We start from the raw sequence: 20,849 nt of genomic DNA, 5'->3' as shown, positions 1-20,849 counted from the left end.
GGGCGGCCAGGAGGTCTTTTCGTAACTATAAGCATACAATAATTTCTAATAAAATCATTCTTTAGTATAGCATAATCTCTTGTGGCATTATTTAAATTACACCATTAAAATGATTAAAATAAATTGTTAAAAAGGTTATGAGGTGTGCTGATTAGTCTTGTCATATGCAATCTTTCGAATAGAAGAAAAAAAGTAAAAACATTAATTTTCGGTTTTTGTTCACTGTATTTGTGTCATGATAGTTTTTTTTTGTTTTAGGATGAAATCATCGATACCCAGACGCAAGCCTCCCAAAATAATCGCCAAGCCAGTAAGTGAAATTTTATTTTAGATATACGGGGTTACTGGTATCAAACTAACCTGGCTTAAGGAGACTAACATCTTTTGTTCTACGACTTTTGTCTAAATGTAATAAATACAAAAAAAAACCTTTTTTAGTTTTAATGTCGTTTCTATAAAACGTTAGCTCTATGTTCGATACCGCTGCATAACGCTACTGTACTGTCTCGTGTTGTTTGGCTATTACATAGAGTTAAGATGTGTAGAATCGCAAATTAGATTTTTTTTATTTTATATGAAAAAAAACTACGTATCACGAACAGTCGTAGAAAAAAAGTTGCTTGTTTTGATATACACGAGTAGATAGACACACTTAGCGGCCAACTTATAACATAAGTTAGCCGCTAAATGTGTCTGTCTGTGTACGTGGCACCGTATAGCTCATCAACGGGTTAACCGATTTTGATGCAATTTTTTTTATTTGATAGCTAATTTTTATGCGGTGGTTCTTGGATATGTTTGATTAAAATCGGTTCGGCCATTCAACTTTTTTTGCGGTTTGTCTCCCTCTAATGCCTCCCCGCGTGACACCACACGTCCATTGTAACATTATCACCGTAACATTTTTTTCTTGTGTCTTGTGCACTGACCCAATGGCCGTAAAGGATAAAACTTATGATGGGTTTATTTTAATTGTATTTTTAACCTTACACCACTTTTTTCCATGTTTGGTTCGTGTTATTAGATTTGCAACAATTTTCTTTGTACCATACTTAAGTTTTTTTCTCAATTTCAGAGTCCATCTCCTCACAACACAAAATGCAGCGACTGGAGAATTGCAGGTCAATTCATACTAAGCACTTTTATATTTTTTAGTTAATTTTGACGTCCTCGGTGGCGCAGTGGTAAAGTTCTTGCCACTGAACCGAGTGGTCCCGGGTTCGATCCCCGGTCGGGTCATGATGGAAAATGATATTTTTCTGATTGGCGCGGGTCTTGGATATTTATCTATATATGTATTTGTTATAAAATATAGTATCGTTGAGTTAGTATCCCATAACACAAGTCTCGAACTTACTTTGGGGCTAGCTCAATCTGTGTGATTCGTCCTAATATATTTATTTATTAATTTATTTAATTACAACTTCTAATATTTACTTTATGGTACATGTTATTTATTTATAAAATTGTTTTATGTACAGTCACCTACCCGTTATCATTGCAAACTCGCCGCTATTACCGCGCCACAGAAGTTCATGCATGGTTACTTTATGTGCTGTTGACTGTACTATCTTTGTCAGACAACTTAAAAGAATTACCCTTGATATAATTTAGACATTTAAAAGGAACATGCGAAATGGCGGCATTATGTTAATATTTTTTCTCTTTTGATCTTATGATCTTCCTCTGCTTGACGTTACCTCTCTTTGGGCGTGCTGTCGTAGCCTGTCAGCTGGCAAATTTGAGCTAATTAATAAGCTTTTTAATATAATTGTAAGATTTACTCATTCGAAGCGGTGGTGGTGTAATGGTTAAGACGCCCGCTTGTGGATCGAAAGATCCCAGGTTCGAATCCTACTCGTGCCACATGAGTTTGTATACCAATCTGACTCATGTATAGAAGTTTTCATAGACCACCACTTGCTTCCGGTGAAGGAAAACATCGTGAGGAAACCTGCACACTGGTTGATGATGATTATTAACTTGTGTGTGAAATGGAAAAGGCAATGGCAAATCACTCCATTAATAATGCCAAGAAAGTTGTTGTGTGTGTTTCATTCCATGTAATGACCACGACTCTCAGCCATGAGGAATACGACTATGAAGAAGAAGATTCATTATTTATTTTATTGCAGAGTTGGGACAGTCCACGGAAATAGCCAACATGGTTCTAAAGAAGAAGTCAGAATTACCTGTTATCATTAGATCCTTGTGAGTGACTCATCAGCTCAATTAATCGTTCTTAACATACCTACAGTTTCTTTTCTAAAACGTCTAATAAATGTATATGTATTACATTAATTTCGTTCTTTGCCTTCATTCGCTTCGTTCGTTCTTTAATGTTAAACTCCTTCAGTCGTACGTTCTTCGTGGACAAAAAATAACTTGGCGCGTTAAAAAATCGTTGCATTAGTTATATTAACTATTGATTTGCTTCGACAATTTTGACATTAAGATGAGCGCCACCATCACATTTTAAAGAATTTCTTTAATTTATTAGCGAACACTAAAAAATCCTTTTAACAAATTATTCTACACTAGATAAGGGAATTTATTGCAAAGTATTATAATTTTCCATTACACAATGAAAACCGAAAACTGTGGCCACCACGAATCACTTCATAGTGGACTACATAAAAAAAATATTATGTTATGGTTATAAAAATATTCAACAAGATGCCCAAAATTCATACGCGAATTGCCATTAAATCATTTTAAAAGACAATTAAATAAATGGCTTCTTGATCAATGTTTTTACACAATCAAAGATTTTTTGGATTGCAATGACATTAATTAACATACATGTAGGTTGTAAGTGACATTTTATCTTAATTTAATCTGATGTCATTTTATAGTTTTTTTAAATATGCCATTATTAACATTTGCATGCCGTTGACAACGGCTAAATAGGCTTGTTCTAAACCATTATGTGGATATCGTATTACCTACCCTATTTAAAGCAAATAAAAATGATTTGATTTGATTTGAAACTATTGTCTAATACTTCGCAATAAATTCCTATATCTAGTTTAGAATAATTTGGAAAAAGGATTTTTTTAGTTTTCGCTAATAAACAAAAGAATTTGGTTATGTAAGTACCTTAACTTTTCAGGAACCAATTGAAGAAAGACATGTCGCCGCATCTTTCAAGCCTGAATCGAGAATCGGGTATGTATTGACATCCTTCAACTTTATTGAGGAAGGAATATATTTTCAAAATCAATCCAATATTATAAATGCGAAAGTTTGTGAGAATGTATTTGCGTGTAGTATCTTGTATTTCCTGACTGGTATGACGAGCTCGGTGGCGCAGTGGTAAGGTTCTTGCCTCTGAACCGAGAGGTCCCGGGTTCGATCCCCGGTCGGATCATGATGGAAAATGATCTTTTCCTGATTGGCCCGGGTCTTGGATGTTTATCTATATATGTATTTGTTATAAAATATAGAGTTAGTATCCCATAACACAAGTCTCGAACTTACTTTGGGACTAGCTCAATCTGTGTGATTTGTCCTAATATCTTATTATTTATTTATCTTTCACGCGAAATCTCCTGGACGGATTGTTATGAAAATTGGTACATGGGTAGAATAAAACCTGGAATAACACAGTGTATCTACTTTTTATTCCGAAATTCCTACCGGGGCGAAGTAGCATAAAATTGACGATTGCGCAGCTAGTAATTGACATAACCATAGTACAGATTAATTATGAAATAATTAAACTTATTATTGTCTTTGTTAAAGTTTTAAAAATTGTAATGTCAGCGCGGGCCGCAGCGTTCCGAAAACCACCATTATTTAGCAAAATAAATACATTTCCTTATTTTGTGTGATCTATCTATCTATCCGCGTAGAAGTGGTGGTGGTGTAGTGGTTAAGACGCCCGCCTGTGAATCGAAAGGGCCCAGGTTCGAATCCTACTCGTGCCACATGAGTTTGTACACCAATCTGATTCGTGTCCACCACTTGCTTCCGCTGAAGGAAAACATCGTGAGGAAACCTGCATACTGGTTGATTCTTATTAACTTGTGTGTGAAATGCAGAAGGCAATGGCAAACCACTCCATTAATAATGCCAAGAAAGTTGTTGTGTGTGTTTCATTCCACGTAACAACCACGACCCTCAGCCATGAGGAATACGACTATGAAGAATCTATCTTGTGTGAGTGATTTATATTTACACTTTCATCCAGACGAATCAGGAGACAGCAACGAGGACTGGTTGAACTCATCAAGATATGAAAGGGAATGCAAAAGAGGGTAACTGATTTTTGTTTATGGCAGCACCAGCGATTATTTTCATTTCATTACGTGACTTCATGCTAATGACTATAATGGCGGTGTACGAAAACTCGTGTCTGTTCCGCGTTCGCAGAAAAATTCACGCCGGCGAAGACGCGGGCAAGAGCTCCTTTTTAATATTAGTGGAAAGTAGAATGTCAAGTTTAAATTGGTATAAAATAAACATGTCTTTTTTTCAGCATTGGTTTGAAGGATGTTCACATTGCAAGTTTCCTAAAATTACCGATAAGATGTTGTAAGTATGTATATATATATTTGCCGCTTCTCATATCAGAGAATCCGTTCGTGAGGCGGGGTCAGCAGCGGACAATGCGGCTAAACAGAAACATGCTAAATACCAATTACTAAAACCATCATATATTTTTGTTCCGGTAGCATTTGAGACCACGGGTGTTTGGGGGGCTGAGGCGAAAAGAAATATTGGAGAATTAGGTCGCAGGGTATCAGAAAGGCTAAATGATAGGCGTTCTGTATCGTATCCGTCTCAAAAAATCCATCGCCATACAGAGCGACATGCAGCCAGTATAATGGGAACTTTTGAGCCAGGTATGATGCGTTTGGCGGATGCATGCGGATGTGCATTTCTGTACACTTTCTGACGAAGAATGTTGCGGATATTTCAAATTGTATGAAAAATTAAATTACCTTATTTTGTAATGTTAGTTCGAAATTTTACTATTATTATGTTTTTCTTTTTTAAAATTCACGGCACATAGTCCGGTCCTTTGAGAGGCTTGCGTGGGGATATGGATCCAATACGTAGAGGCCCTTTGGAGAGTTTTGATGTTGTGTAGGTCTCCCGCGAAAATCCGCTCCCGGATATACCAATATATTTTTTTTTAAAGTAAAGTAAAAAGTGCTTTATTTTCTCCAAAACGCTAATGAACATAACAGTGTGACTAATTAAAGAAGTAATGTGTACTGCAGCGTGCTGGAGACTGGTGCCTGATATAGGCGAGCCTGTGTCACAGTACACCAGTATATGCCCATGAGCAGGTCTCGGCGGGAGTGTAAACTATTGCAGAATAATGGATAGAAGTTCTGATCTATGGAATGATATGTGGATGGACTGAGAATGGGCTATTGCAAAGAGTTCGGACACCTGCCTGTTGGATTATTTATAATTTTGTATATACCAAGTATCGCTGAAAGTCTTCGTTGCCGACGCCCCTCCACGATGGCGGGATGAATCGAGCAATGTGGAGCCAGAAAGGGGAGACCTTTGCCCAGCAGCGGGACACATTAGGCTAATAAAAGAAAATATCTCCTTGGAAATTCACGGTACATAGGTCGGTCTTTCGAGAGGCTTGCGTGCCGATATAGATCCATCACGTAAAGGCCCTTTGGATAATTATTGTTTTTAAGTAATTATTATAACCTATAACTGGATTTAACTTAATTATTTACAGTCAAAAGGAACATCCTACAACGGAGTTCTATTATCGATATGATAATCAGCAATGAAGACGGTAAGAAGTGAGTATTTTTTTAATATTCTTGGTTATAATACAAGCTCATTTATATATCGAGTGTGTTATTGTTAACACTGTTGACAGATTTTATTCAAGTCGCCCAAAGGCATCTGACATGACTTACTGTTACTACTGTTTTTCCAGATGAGCCGTGTTGCTTAAATCGGCTGATACTTATTTATTTTAATGTTATTTTTTTGGTATTACTTATAAAAAACAGCCATTCTTAAATATGTAAGCCATTCTTAAACATACCAGCGGCCCGTCCCAGCTTCGCTCGGGTAAAACCATAATAAACTATACACCGAAACCTTCCACGGGAATATCTATATCTATTGGTGAAAACCGTACAAAAGTCCGGCTGGTATTTTTTAAGTTTAGACACAGACAAACGGGACAGGGGGACTATATATTAGTATATATATATATATATATATATATATATATATATATATATATATTAGTAGACAGACATCTTAAAAGTAGTTACGTAGATAGTTAGAAACAAGGAACTTGTATGCTAACTGGAATGATTATGAATAACAAATGTCAAAATTTGTTAAAAGATCACATTTCCACAATGTCAGCTTGCCAACACCTAAAGTTCCTGAAATTGGGCACGAAATTTGTAGCCATCCCTTTCTGGCAAACTGTTATTGTCATATGCAAGAGAAAAATGTCTACAAATTTTAGAGCCAAGTTTAGCAACGGCTTTTCTTATTCGTGAGCTCTACTCTAGTTTGTGTTATTTAGAAATTTATTTGTTTGTTTGTTTGTTTGTTTGTTTGTTTGTTTGTTTGTTTGTTTGTTTGTTTGTTTGTTTGTTTGTTTGTTTGTTTGTTTGTTTGTTTGTTTGTTTGTTTGTTTGTTTGTTTGTTTGTTTGTTTGTTTGTTTGTTTGTTTGTTTGTTTGTTTGTTTGTTTGTTTGTTTGTTTTGTTTGGAAATCGCTAAAATTTTGAATTCTTCCACTTTCAGCATGTTTATGAACAAAATCAAGAACCTGTTCCACGAAGAGATCGTTGATCATCAATGTTAGTGTGTTTTAAAATATAATCAATCATATAATCAATCAAAAATATAATCAATCATATAATAAAACTGTAATTGGTGTGTATTTGAAACTTTACTAACATGATATAACAATAAGTATTTATTTCGCTTGCTCAGCCAAAAAAAAAAAAGAAGCTGCGTGCGCAATTACGTGCTACATGTTGTATGTTTCATGGTAACCACCCGGTTTCGGCGGGAATGTATAACTATTGCAGGATAATGGCATTACAGTTTGTTAAACATCGATTCATCTCTGTGACAGATTGTCATCTGTATGGTATGAAGATACGTGTGTCTCTGTCGTTCACATTAATCAAAACGTCACATAATAAAAAACATAAAATTAAATAAAGTGCTGCAGCGAGGCAACAAGGCAATAACTCAGCGAAACTTTCTGCATCTTAGTACAGAAACACTGATTTTCAGTTATTATATATATATATGTAACCATTACGGTGAAAAGGCATATTTGTTTCTTAATTTACAGGCCGTGGTGTCAGAAGGTTATATTCGACAATAAATAGGAGAAAAACACCATACAGGATGGGCTGGTAAGATTTCATAATTCTACTACTTTCTACTACTATTTAACTGTTGTTGTTTATACTGTGTCTTTTCTCGTCTTTTTTCGTCCGTCTGTTTGAGGAATAAACATTAAAAATTACGATTCCGGCTGTGGTTTTACGACCGGCCGTCTGACGTCTTGGGAAGTTACAATTTGGCCTCATTACGCTCATACCAATACCAACACATAAACGTAGACACGTCACACGAGAGAAAATTGAATCAAATGTTTATGGAAAGTTGTATGAAAATAATAGCTCTATTTCATTTGGCTACGATAGATCGTTGTCTTTGGATCTGTCTTTGTATCTGTCTTTGGATCTGTCTTTGGATCTGTCTTTGGATCTGTCTTTGGATCTGTCTTTGGATCTGTCTTTGGATCTGTCTTTGGATCTGTCTTTGGATCTGTCTTTGGATCTGTCTTTGGATCTGTCTTTGGATCTGTCTTTGGATCTGTCTTTGGATCTGTCTTTGGATCTGTCTTTGGATCTGTCTTTGGATCTGTCTTTGGATCTGTCTTTGGATCTGTCTTTGGATCTGTCTTTAGAGCAAGCTGATAATAGTTTCGCTGCCATTCAGAATAAATATTACTTAAATAAATATTAATAAATATTACTTCGGAATCAGAAGTAATATTTATGATGTTTGTTTTCTTACTTTTTACCAATTTCTCATACAATATTTGTTTTTTTTTAGGCTGCATGTCGTGCCTTCTAATGTAATCAGGTTCGTTATTTGTTAATCATGTTGCAGTTATCTACAGGGTGATTTTATTATACATTGGCATTATTTTATCTACATGCTCAGTCGATGGTACTGAACAACTTTTAGTATGGAAGCAATCTTGAAATTGAGAAAGAAATCAGCTGATCCATACATTTTCTACAATGCTGTATTTTTTGCGATTTCGTTGTTAGGATATACTAAAAGTTGTTCAGAATGATAATCTATCATTCTATCAAACTCCTAGCGTGTAGACAAAAGATTGCCAATGTATTAAAAGTCAGCCTGTATAAAGTAAAAGTTGTAAAAAAATTTCTCAATAACTAATTGTGACATTGCAGGATGAAACATCCAAGTTTCAAGGGGTAAGCGATATTTTTATAGAATTATTTTATTTCAAAAAATCTTAACGTCTAAATTAATTTTATTATACTCGCATATAACTTAAGAAAACATATATTTTCATTAACTTATAGAAAACCAAATTTTTTTTTCAAAAAAATACATGTGATATGAAAAAATACTGCGTCTAATTCTGAACAAACTTTTGATTCACAATTTTGTAAACGTATTTCAGATGCAAGCATTACAAAAGGTCCCACAGTTACCGCTGCATGCGATCAATGGTTATGAGGAATGCAGGGCCCACGAAAAGCGAGTAAGTATATTACTAAAACAAAGTGGCGTCTTTCTGTTACTCAAAAACTACGGATTTTCGTGAAGAAATGTTTATTTTACCAGACTGTAATTGTCATAATCTTTTCATTACATTGTCACAAGTTTCACAAGCACACTGGCGCTAGTGCCTAGTGTGCGTTTGCGGCCCAAAGGTTACCTCATCCTACTAAAATTATTAATGCAAAAGTTTGATGTGTATGTATATGTGTGTGTGTGTTGTGTTTGTTACTCTTTCACGTAAAATCTACTGGACAGATTGTTATGTAATTTGGTACACGGGTAGAATATAACCTGGAATGACACATAGGGTACTTTTTATCCCGAAATTCCCACGGGAGCGATGCCCCGGGCCGAAGCTAGTATGTCAATATTTTCTAATGCTGGCTCCACTCTGTCGTCGAACAGTTTGCCAAACTTTGGCAGATTCGGTATACGTTGCTGGTTTTTCATCGCGGTAAATAAAAGCACTCATAATAACTACGCAATGTTCACGCATGCGCGTCGGTATGTGTCCGAGTTCGGCGACAGTGTGGAGCCTACATAAAATATTTTAACTTCGCAGTTTGGCAAAGTTCCGTTCCAAGTTGATTAACTACATAGTACCCCACTGTTTAAGGAATGGGTTTAACTTTGGTAAGTTGTTTTTGTATACCCTTGAGTTTGAGTTACCATCCCATGAGGAGATGGGGTTTCTACACTCATAAGCGCCATGTCCCATTGCTCAGTCGTGTTCATTTGCGACGATTTAGCACGTTGTACCTAGCTCCGTTGCTTTCTAATTGGCTATAGGTTTGCAATCAACTAACAACTTCCGAAAACTATTCAAATCAAAAATAACTATTCAAATAAAAAACACAAAAAAATATAGGATTAACCTTCACCCGTGAAACGACAGATATATTTGAATCGAGAGCTTTTTGCTCTTCACGTTTAGCAGCTCTTTGTCGCCTTTGAGTACACTTTTAGGACGTCTGTTTTGCAAAACTAAAGGTACTTTTTTTAGAATGCGGTAAAGTGGTCCTGAAAATAATAACACCATTTTAGGTTATGTTCTGCATTATTTGGTCAATTATGGTGATCAACTTAATTTTGACTAACCTAACCTGTATGAGGTCTTATCTTAACAAGTCGTCAGGTGTGATGTGGTCCGAGCATATTTTTGACCATTTACAGGCCCGAAAATGTTGCAGCGTGTGGCGGTTTCGCATAATTTTCGAAGTTTTTTATATTTTGGAAAACGATCTTTCCCAATATTTCGGCATCCGAATATGCAACACTGTTGTATATTTTCATAAACGAATACTTACATAATGAAGGAATTCATAAATTACTCTAAAATAAACGTTTTGATCAACTTGGCAAAAGGCGGCAAAACTTTTGTTTACCAAAACACACAGTGGTGCACTCTGGTGGGATAAAATCGCAGTAATCCTTAGGTAATACTCCCTATTCAAATAATGTTTTTTAAAAATCAAGTTTAAAGAGAATGTGTGCTCGAGAAGTCATTTTTTTTCTTTATTTATTTTTTTACTTTTTTTTTCTTTTTCAGACCAAACTTACGCAGAAATCATGTCTCGGGCTTGCGGCAGTGAGCCTGTTAATTGATCGCTTCAAAAAATGTTAATCAAGTTTGTTGAAATAAAAAATGTTTCTTTTTTAATTATTTTATTTTCTTCAGTTTATCATTCTGAAAATGGTAATCATCGAACAGAGACGAATAAACAGTAGCATGTCTTCTAAAAATGTTCTATAAGTACATACAATAGGCACACACAAAGTACTCTTTCCATAAAACTGGAAAAGTTTAATTAAATCTAATTTAAATTAACTCATTAAGGCCGTTTTAACCGACGCTTCTCTTTTTTATTATCTCTTATATTGGCGTATTCCTCTGCCACTGAAGATGGTATTATTAACCGCAGTATACCTTTTGACATATCACTTAAATGAAATTAAAAAACTGTATTATTTAATAATAATAATAATAATTCTTTTTGATAATAAATCCCTGAGTTCTTTGAATTCGCTAATGAAAACTGCCATTAAAGAGTTGCCGGCGATCCCCGAAATAACAAGTTTTTCTGTGTCGGCAACATAGAAGGGATAACTCTCTATATTTTTCTCAAAAAAAGGATCTGAGGAAGTATTGGGCCCATCTTAAATCCCTAGTTTGGAGTGAGATCCTGGCGGTGAAAGTTAGAACGCGTCATCATCTTCGTAATCCGTCTCGTCCGCTTTCACTTTCCTCCACTTCTGGAAGTAGCCCTTCTTCCAGAGGATCACCAGCACCAGGACTATGGGGAAGGTCACGAAGATGCCTAGAAACAAGTTGGAAATTAGCAGGAAAATTGGGAAATGGTATCGTCGAACCGTCCTTTCGATTTCATTTATAATTATTCGTAACCACACACCATAAAAATCAATACGTATTGTTAACTACGTGGTTTGTGGTTCCTTTCCTCCCTAGAAGGCTAAACATATAGCCGTGACAGCTACATGGTCTTGGGTCTATGCCAATGGTCTGACAACTAGGGATACCGATGACCGTGCGAAGTGGAGAAGAACGTGTAAGAAAGCGGACCCTGCGCTCCGGTGCTCAACGGCTCAGAAAGATACCGGAAACGCTCAGGTGAGAGAGATAGCGTCTTAGCAGCGGATAGGCGAAAAAATAGTATTAGCAAGGTAGATGTCAGACCTGCAACCGGTTGTAGAATCACAACTAAATGTTCAAAATTGTAAGGTTTCTTCTTTGCGTTTCGCGGCATCACAGCCCAGAACGTCCGAATATGAGAAAGTGGTGAAGAAGAAGCTACCTATCATGACTCCAAGCAGGATGGCCATGTCCGGCGCGGGTACGGAGTTGATCTCCTCCATCTCCGCGCAAACCAGCGTGCGGTTGGTCAGCTGCAGCGCCTCGAAGGATAACCCTCGCACGTCGCTGGGCTTCTTGCAGCTGGGGACGGAACACGAATTGTTTTTATTCACACATGACTTTACTATTTTACAGCAGAAATTACTATGTTAAATTTGTTTTGCCGTTTGGAGTGCTTTGGACTTTTGACTTTTGTGCTGAGTTGCTGTGGACTGGCGAGCCATCACGCAGAAGAGTCTGGGGTTCTCGTGTTGTATGATTCCGTCCTAAAATAGGACCACTCTATATACTCCCATGGATTTGGCTGGATTTGGAATATTATTGTAGCTCATTACTATTTTAGAGCAGAAAATCAGCAGAACGTCAAGGAGCGTTGACGTAGGGCGAACGGCCGGTTGAAAAATCACGAGTTTTCGAAATTTTAAGTTTTTTTTTAACTTTCAATCGGTCTGAATAATATGACGTAATTAAAGTAATAAATAACGTGTGGCAGCTTCTTAGACAGCAATGGCGACCCGAACATGAGGAGATGAGAGGAGATCAAGTGGGAGAAGATTCTTTGGTTCTTAACCACTCACATCATATTAGCCGTAATGCCTCCGAGGTCCATCTTGAACAGCAAAGGCACCAGCACTTCAACCATCCACTGGTTGTTGCAGTCGCACACATACGGGTTGCTGGAGAAATCTGCTCGCTTCAGCTGGTGCCAGTTGTCCAGGAATTCCGAGCTGATAGAGGTTATGTTGTTGTTGTTCAGGTACAGCTGGAAAAGCAGATGAGATTTCATTTGCTTATGTGTTAAGTGAGTTTAATGTGAAAATAAGGAAGAGTCTTTTCCGTTTTTTGGAGAAACTGATAAATATGAATGACTGAATGATAAATATGTATAAGATTACACTTATGCGTCGACCCCATTTAAAATGGGAATTGGTAAGGAGCGAGAAGAGTAAGATTCCATATAATAGACCTCAAGCCCCAAATATGTAAAACTCAAGTCTTCCTATGCTAGGTACTGCCGGTCCATAGATTTGTCCGTCGTGCAATAATACAAGACAAAATTAGGTTGTGCCGATATGTAAGCGGGTGCAGATGCTCGGATGAGAGAGAGGCTTCTTTAAATTGCAGCGTCTCATAATTTTGTTTAAGATGTGGAATGATGTCAGAGAATCCAGTCCACTGACGTGAGAGAAACAGCTTCATCATTGTCATATCAATATAAAGAAAGTCATTCATATATAAACTTACATCAAGTTGCGATGTCTGCTCATTTTCATGCTCGTCATCTCTTTCTGGCATATCTCCATATGATATAGAGGGCATGGGCCCAAGGCTACCAAGGCGATGGACCGATTAATAACTTCAATTTCATAAGCAGACAAACAAAGTCATCCGAACATAAATAAACTTACTTTTTCAAATTCCTGATTTGTACTGCAGGGATGTCAAATGATGTCTGCCACAGCAATGTACACACTATTATGTTCGATGCCAGCAGACATAAGGTCATCCACATATAAACTTACTTCTTCAAGTTGCGGCGTCTGCTCATTCTCATGTTCGTCTTCCCACGTCAGGAAACCCGGGTCTATGGTGTTCAGTCGCGGGTTGTTGGTGATATAGAGTGACGTTAGAGACTCCAGCCCGCCCAGGGCTCCTGCGGCAATAAACTGCAGACGGCTCTGTCTGCATAGACGTAGTTCTTGGAGCTTGTTCAGGGATAATAGGGCGCTGGAATAGGACTGGAGTTCAGTCTATTGTAAAATTACTGTATTTTCTTTTCTTTTCCTATTATTATTTTCTTTTCTTGATGTTTCCATTAGAGTTAATAGTGGAGGTAATTTAAGTATCGTTGGCGTCAGCAGTAACTGATTTGATTATATGTATTATAGAAATCCATCAATGATCACAATGAATTTGGCGTTCTAGCATTAATAAATTTTTCATGGAATCTTTGTGAACTAGTATCACTAGCCCAGGAACGCAATTGGTCGAATATTTTGAAGAAATAACATCTTACGTCTTCTCGGTGAGGTTGGTCAAAGAATTCCGGTCAAAGTTGAGAGCGACCAGGTTGACAGCCTCGCCCAGCACAGAAGGTATTGTCGTGAATCGGTTGTTGCTCAAATCCAGTCTCTTCAGCCTCCTCTGACGGCGGAGTAGACCTTCAGGAAGTGATTCTAGCTCGCAGGATGCCAGGCTTAGGTCCTGGAAGTAAAGCATTTGTATACACTATCACTATCACTGTCACACATGTGACGTGTAGTGCCGCCTTAGAACAGGATCACCCCACACCCTCCCGAGGTTGTCGCGATTAATGGACACAGCCCAGCCAGCTGATAAGCAATCATAGCATTAAAATGACAACCAAGTCTTCAAAAATTTAAGGTAATATAAGGCGTTATACCTCCGAAAGCAACCAGGGACACGCGGAGACAAGAGAGAGAACAAGTACGTTTGGTTTCCATCTGGTGGCTTGCGTTTTCCACCCTAGAATTACTTCACATCTTCCAGTAATTTTAACCTGGAAAACGCGAAGATGATCTTTAAGAAAACTTGTGTATTACAGACACTAACCGTCAATTTGATATCGCTCAAGGCAACCATGGTGACCTGATCAATCAGTGACAGCGGGTTCCCACTCAAATCTAGCAGTCTCAGGTCCGGCATGAACATAAAAATGTCCTTTGGCAGCGCGTGAATGTCATTGTAGGCCAGACTTAGGTTGCGCATGTTGGAGAAGACTGGCTTGGGAGCGTCCGGGGATGGTATTCCGTCAGGTATCAGCAATGCTGCCTGAAACGCACGATAAAAATATCATATCCATGCAGTAAATCGTTTAAAATTTCACTCGTTGGGAGCCAATCCTGATCCTGGGCGCAACATCACGCCATACTTTCATAATAAAACATTATCATGGAAACTAGGGGGCTACTATGAAATATAAAACATACCTACGTGTTTTATATCTCATAGTAGCCCCCTAGCTACGGCACGTTATTGCGTCCACACGTTCTCTCATTACTCGATGCGTACACGATATGGAAAAAAGAGACAGCATGTGGATGTTAGTAACGTGCTATTTGTATGTTTTGTGGTTGGCTTTCTGTAGTGACGTGGAAAATTTCAACTTATTAGGTCAACATTAGATCAAGCGACTACTTCTACTACTACTACCTTTGGCGACTTGAATATGATCAAGAGTAGTGTAGTAATTGTATATGAACAAGTAAGAAGTGTTAACAATAGCACACTGGAATAGAATACCAGTTGTTTCCACTCACAGCAAAGATCTTCTTGCTGACCGCAGCAGTAGACAGATGGTTCTGGCTGAGGTCTAAGCTCTCCAATTCCTCCAGCTCCCCAAATGCCCCATCCACGATGTCCCCCAGCTCGCAGTGAGACAGGTTCAGCTTGCTGATGGGCAGGTCAGGCACTTTGTATAGGATGTTGAGGGGGTTCCCGCTGAAGTCTAAGTTTAGGATGCCTGTGACGTTTAGATCTGGGAATATGCGTCATCTTGATTAACATTCAAAAATGTATATCATACTAGTTGCACCCGGGGCTTCGCTCCCGTGGGAATTTCGGGATGAAAAGTACCTTGTGTGTTTTTCCAGGTTATATTCTACCCATGTACCAAATTTCCTAATAATCCGTCCAGTAGATTTGCGTGAAAGAGTAACAAATATATACATCCTAACAATTTTCGTATTTATAATACTAGCCGGCGCCCCGGGGCTTCGCTCCCGTGGGAATTTCGGGATGAAAAGTAGCCTGTGTGTTTTTCCAGGTTATATTCTAGCCATGTACCAAATATTATAACAATCCGTCCAGTAGATTTGCGTGAAAGAGTAACAAACATTCACACACACATACCTACATCCTCACAAACTTTCGCATTTATGATATTAGTGGGATTAATGGCATCGGAACAGATAAACAAGATGTCAGTAATTTGCGTCCACACGTTCTTTTTTACAGGATGCGTACACGATATGGCCTCGATACAGCTTCCACATAACAGTAACCATCATCGTCATCAATACATATAATAAAATTGAAGAAAGGCCAAATTTGTACATTGGATATTTTTTTAAAAATTCTTCATGAAATATACTTAGTTACTGAGGAAAATATAGTTTTGGAATTTTTTGTTTTGGAAGTTTGTGCGTCTGTCTGTCTGAACGCGCATCACTCGAAATCTACTGGACCGATTTGCTTGAAATTTGGTTTGTAGGTACCTTATATACCGGGTTAACATCTGAGATACATTTCATCCCGGTAAATGATCAAGTTCCTGTAGGATAATTGAAAAACTAATTATGAATCAAAAATGCCTCAGAATCCCGGGTTAACATCTTATAGACATTTCATCCCGGAAAATGAGGAGGGTCCTGTAGGAAAATTAGATACATTTCATCCCGGTAAATGGTCAGGTTCCCGTAGGATAATCGAAAAACTAATTATGAATCAAAAATTCCTCGGGTTCCCGGTCCTGTAGGAAAATTAAAAGAACAATCCACGGAGCTTTAATATTTTGTAGAAAAGTATAAACAGAATATAAACATTTTTTTTTATCGATTAAAGTCTGATATAGATATAATGGGCGCAGTATGTATCAATATATCAGTATAAAACTCTTCCGTTATTGAGTGACTGACTGACTAACAGACAACGTACACCTGAAACTGCTGGGCGGGAAGCTGAAATTTGGCTTCTAGGTGAGTACTAAGATAGGATTTTTGCAAATTCTACTCCGAAGGGGATGAAAGGGGTGAAAAACTGTAAATATGAAAGTTCTACACCGTTGAAGTTAGTGACTTGAAAATTTGGATTTTGGTTGTTTACAACAAAGTAATGAATACGTGTTTCAGATTTTTCTGAAAATTATCCCTCAACCCCTTTATAAGGAGGGTGAAAGATTGTATGGGACTTAATAAAATTTTCAAGATAAAAAGCTGAAAATTGGCACACTTACTTTTTGTAGTAAATAACAGTAATTGTAAATACAAAAAATGTTTAATGTACATTTGTGGTTAATAAAAAACCGGGACGTAAATTGTCATGGAAAATGGGACGGCACGCGTTGCAGAAAGCGGGAGTGGGAGTAGGAGCGGGAAATGGGAAGGAGACACGCAGCGGGAAACAGAAAACTGAACGAAACATGAGAAAAAATGCGAATTTGAATCATATATATTTACCAGTCTTACAGAGTACGCGATAAAAAAATTACTGAGATTTTGCTATGAAATTAACGCGGGCGAAGCCGCGGGCAAAAGCTAGTTTAAAATAAAGTCTTACCTGCCCACTCTTCTTCCTGGAACATCTTTTTTATCTCCTTCCCACTGCAGTCCACATAGTGCTGCTCACACGTACACACAGAGCACACAACATTTGTGTTTGTTGGTTGTCCCGTGTCGTCTGTGGGTGTGAAAAATATATGTAACTAGATATTGCCCGGGGCTTCGCTCCCGTCGGAATTTTGAGATTATATTGTAGACTATAGCAATCTTGGATAATGTACCTTTCTAATGGTGAAAGATTTTTCGAAATCGGTTCGGTAGTTTCGGAGGTTACCCACCTCAAACATACAAACTCACAAACGCTTACCTCTTTATAATAATATAGTATATATTATAGATTACCTCTTTATAACAATATAGAAGTATAGATTGATCAACAACAGTCGTAAAATCTCAGCTGAATCTACATAAAAGGTGATATTTTTTAGACGTATTCTGGGCTTCGTTGCATTACAGACCCGAAAGTAACCGAGAACATGCGAGAACGCGAGAAAACGCTGATGCCCGCGACTTCGTTTGCGTGGACTATATGACTAAGGTGAATTATAAATCACAAGATGATGTTTGTTATTTAGTTATACCAAACCGGCCGGACGGAATTTATCAATTTTAGGAATATCTAATATTAGATATTGTCCTTAAGTTGATAGGCGTTTATTTCTTTACGTAACAAAAATCCAACCAGCTAAATCAGACACTATTCTCTAATGTCAAAAAAAAAACAAACAATTTAATATGGAGCTTGTGTGACAGTAATGTGTTGTGACGTCACGGATTTTGGAGTCGAATTTCTAATTTTAATGAGACCGAAAAATAGTAAATCTCGTAATTAATAAAACTGATCAATTTAAGTGACGTTTAATCATAGCATTTGATTATTTAAATAAGTAAGTTAGTGCCTTAAATAGTCAAATATGGTTGCGAGAATTTTTTTACATCGAAGTCGGCTAACAATGCTTTATTAGAAGTATTGTTTTGACGTTACTTTTGAATCTGGCACCATGTTGACATCTATAAAACTTTAGTATTATTTATTTATTTACCAAATTTCATAAAACCATAATTAATAACAAATTACATGCAATGTAATCTTTGTGAATTCACCCAGAGAACACCCATTCGTAACAGAGAATACAGAGAACATTATATTCGTTTTGTATTACCTAGTTTGCCGATTTGATGACGTCACCGCGATCCCCCTGATAATGATTACTGGGTAATTGTTTTTCTTTTAATTTTACAATAATATCAACCAAGTATACCATTACGCTATTCGTAAAAATCGTAAGATCCGTTTCGGCGACACCAATGTATGAATGTAACAAATGTTTAAAAAGACTTACCGTTTTCAATTTGTGACAAACAAACACACAAGAATGTCAAGAACACAATTGCCACACAGTATTCCATGGTTCAATTTAAAAAATCACTAAAAATGTGACAATAATAAATTATTACACTTAAAATGTGTGTCAACGTTTCGGCTTGGTTTAAAATCTATTTCATTGATAAAAAAATATGCCCTTGCTGTGGATTTTGTCAAAGATTATGAATTTTATCAGAGTGATTATTTAAACGATGATACCTACACGAAAGAAGACATAGGAAAAGAGAAAGGACGAAGTAAGAATCTCTCGAAAATCGCTGAAGTATTATAGGTACTTCTTGTTAAATGTAATAATAGTGACCCTAAAGTATGACAAAAATATCTATGATATGAAGAATGTAGATGAAGGGAGCGTTGAATTATGAATAGGTACTTATCATTAAAGTCTAAAGGTGAAAGAACCACGTATACCACGTGTGATAGGAAATAAAAAAATCGTGGAAGAAAGAAAACTGCTTCTACCTCAATAAATGGATGGGATGTGATAAGACAATATGACTTGTTTAATTTTGTTCTCAAATCAAGCTCAAGTAAGTAAATTAAGACTTTCCTTTTTTTACAAGCTTATACTTAGTTTCACCTATCTCGATGTTTGTCTGTAACGTAATCTTGCAAGTTTCAGAGTTGAAATTTTCCACGTCGCTTCAGTATTCATGACGATTTATTATTCTGATAAGCATGACCAGATGGTATACCCAGGATTGGCTCCCGACAAGGAAATTCCTCAACGTTTATTGCATCGGTATAGTTTTTTGTCGCGTGTTGAATGCAACAAGATCACTCTGACGACAATATAAGTTTGTGGAAAACTCATGTAATTTTCATATAAATACTTGTTTCTATTATTCAAATATTGTTTTTTTTTCTCATCTCACACGTGTAAAAAGAGTGTCCACTCTTCAAATATTCTATGAATTATCGAAATCTTATCTGTATACACCAATAGCTGATAAAGAACGTGCGTTTTACATCTTTGAATTTATAAATCTGCTAATTCTATAACGTATCGTATTCCTTGATAAAAGTAATGTTACTCAAGTATATATACTTTGTTCGTATTTTTACTAGAATAGATTATAGCGTACGAATAAATACATTATGAAAGTAATGTATGACACAAAAGGTACGATGGATCAGATGTGGTTATGTTAATGGATAATTTGATTTATTATTTGTATTACCATCGCCATATTAAAAAAAAAACTAAAGCACCTATCAAAATAAGCCAAAACCGAGTTATTTTTAAATCCTATTTCAACCAATCATCAATTGCTATAATTATATATTATATCTTAATTCGTAACTGAAAATTAACTATAATGTAAAATTCATACGCAAGCACAGGCTAATAATCTGTCTTTTGTTATTGTTGTGAATGAGCTGAGCACCCTAATGTTGTCTTGAGTTTTTTGTTAATAAGTAAGAAGCGTTCCTACCGATACACAACTACCGACTTAAATTTGTTATGTTAAGTTTTTTTTTCTCTGTAAGTGAAATGCAAATTTCTTTGAGAAAATAAAGTTCTTTAACCATATTTCTTTTATCTGTGTATAAATTCAAATTGAAAATTCTTTATTCAATTTAGGATGTTCAATGATATTCAATTTACTTATTGACGTCAAAAAAATTACTTAAACTAAGTCTACTGCCGGCTTCCAAAGCGCAGGTGAAGAAGAAGCGGCGCAACAAACTTCACCGCAGCATTTTCTCCAAGGACGTCAATTAACAAATATAGGTCTTACATATTACCAAACAAACTTAATTACCATCAGGTGGACCCACAGAGTGGACCGCATGTCTTTTTATGCGGCCCACCAGATGGTAAGTGGTCACCGCAGCCCATCAACGCAACACGGCGTGTCACGGCGTTTGTTAGGAAACATGAGGCTCTCTATACAAAGTGGATAAATAGAAACAAAAGAAATAATAAAGACCTAAACATATTGAAAGACCAATGACTAACATGAAATTAGTTTCGAGAGGCCCCCCCTATCATATGGCTATAAAAATATATAACCATGCCACTTATCATTTAAAAAATATAGAAAAATATCCTTATTAATAAAAGTTATTGCGAGGTTTCTGAGTTTTTCGATGATATATTTTGATATAGATTCACTTTGATTTCTATACTTTACCAATCACATTAGATATATAAGACGATTTTATTTTGTAAGTAATTTGGCTCCCAGTTGTCCTCATGTTTGCTGTGCCCTTGCAGGGCATCACTTGTCCTTATAAGTATATTTACGTAACAACTTCGAACTTGCAAAAAATCTGAATCTCACACGCGCGTTGCCTACTCTGTGTCCTAGGATCTTTTGTCACAGTACCCTGTAATCACATCGCCTCTCTCGCCCTTCAAACCAGAGCACAACAATGCAAGGTTCTGTTTGGCGGCTGATATAGTTCAGAGTGAGGTACCCGTGCAGACGACCTTTGTATCAAGGTAAGGATACGACTTTTAAGAAGTTGCCTTTTGTCGAAATGTCCCAGGTTCG

General features: G+C 36.9%; 2 protein-coding genes across 9 annotated transcripts in view; one reads left to right on the top strand and one right to left on the bottom strand.

Moving 5' to 3' along the window:
- Positions 1–20,849, top strand: part of LOC128681755 (uncharacterized) — a 49,438-nt gene that overhangs the window by 6,587 nt on the left and 22,002 nt on the right. For 2 of the 8 annotated variants that reach the window (XM_053765908.2, XM_053765909.2), the window contains exons 9-21: positions 259–310; positions 1,076–1,121; positions 2,136–2,211; positions 3,113–3,168; positions 4,193–4,259; positions 4,481–4,536; positions 5,711–5,777; positions 6,750–6,805; positions 7,312–7,375; positions 8,085–8,114; positions 8,453–8,476; positions 8,689–8,769; positions 9,352–9,422. In XM_053765908.2, the coding sequence (XP_053621883.1) occupies positions 259–310; positions 1,076–1,121; positions 2,136–2,211; positions 3,113–3,168; positions 4,193–4,259; positions 4,481–4,536; positions 5,711–5,777; positions 6,750–6,805; positions 7,312–7,375; positions 8,085–8,114; positions 8,453–8,476; positions 8,689–8,769; positions 9,352–9,422 (746 nt within the window). Of the gene's footprint in view, positions 1–258; positions 311–1,075; positions 1,122–2,135; positions 2,212–3,112; positions 3,169–4,192; positions 4,260–4,480; positions 4,537–5,710; positions 5,778–6,749; positions 6,806–7,311; positions 7,376–8,084; positions 8,115–8,452; positions 8,477–8,688; positions 8,770–9,351; positions 9,423–10,338; positions 10,450–10,921; positions 11,025–15,639; positions 15,799–17,389; positions 18,312–20,718; positions 20,798–20,849 lie in introns of those variants that run through there. The other 6 variants (XM_053765903.1, XM_053765902.1, XM_053765904.2 and 3 more) reach the window with 6 other exon arrangements.
- LOC128681757 (slit homolog 1 protein-like) lies at positions 10,970–18,445 on the bottom strand. The gene is made up of 9 exons (XM_053765913.1): positions 18,305–18,445; positions 16,960–17,079; positions 14,943–15,160; positions 14,236–14,454; positions 13,679–13,866; positions 13,185–13,389; positions 12,240–12,424; positions 11,603–11,742; positions 10,970–11,107 (listed from the first exon to the last, which is right to left on the bottom strand). The coding sequence occupies exons 1-9, from the start codon at positions 18,369–18,371 to the stop codon at positions 10,986–10,988; spliced, it is 1,464 nt and encodes a 487-aa protein (XP_053621888.1). The 5' UTR covers positions 18,372–18,445; the 3' UTR covers positions 10,970–10,985.

The sequence above is a fragment of the Plodia interpunctella genome, chromosome 28, assembly GCF_027563975.2.
Source record: "Plodia interpunctella isolate USDA-ARS_2022_Savannah chromosome 28, ilPloInte3.2, whole genome shotgun sequence".
NCBI classification, from domain to species: domain Eukaryota; kingdom Metazoa; phylum Arthropoda; class Insecta; order Lepidoptera; family Pyralidae; genus Plodia; species Plodia interpunctella.
This window is presented reverse-complemented; position numbering and strand designations above follow the sequence as displayed.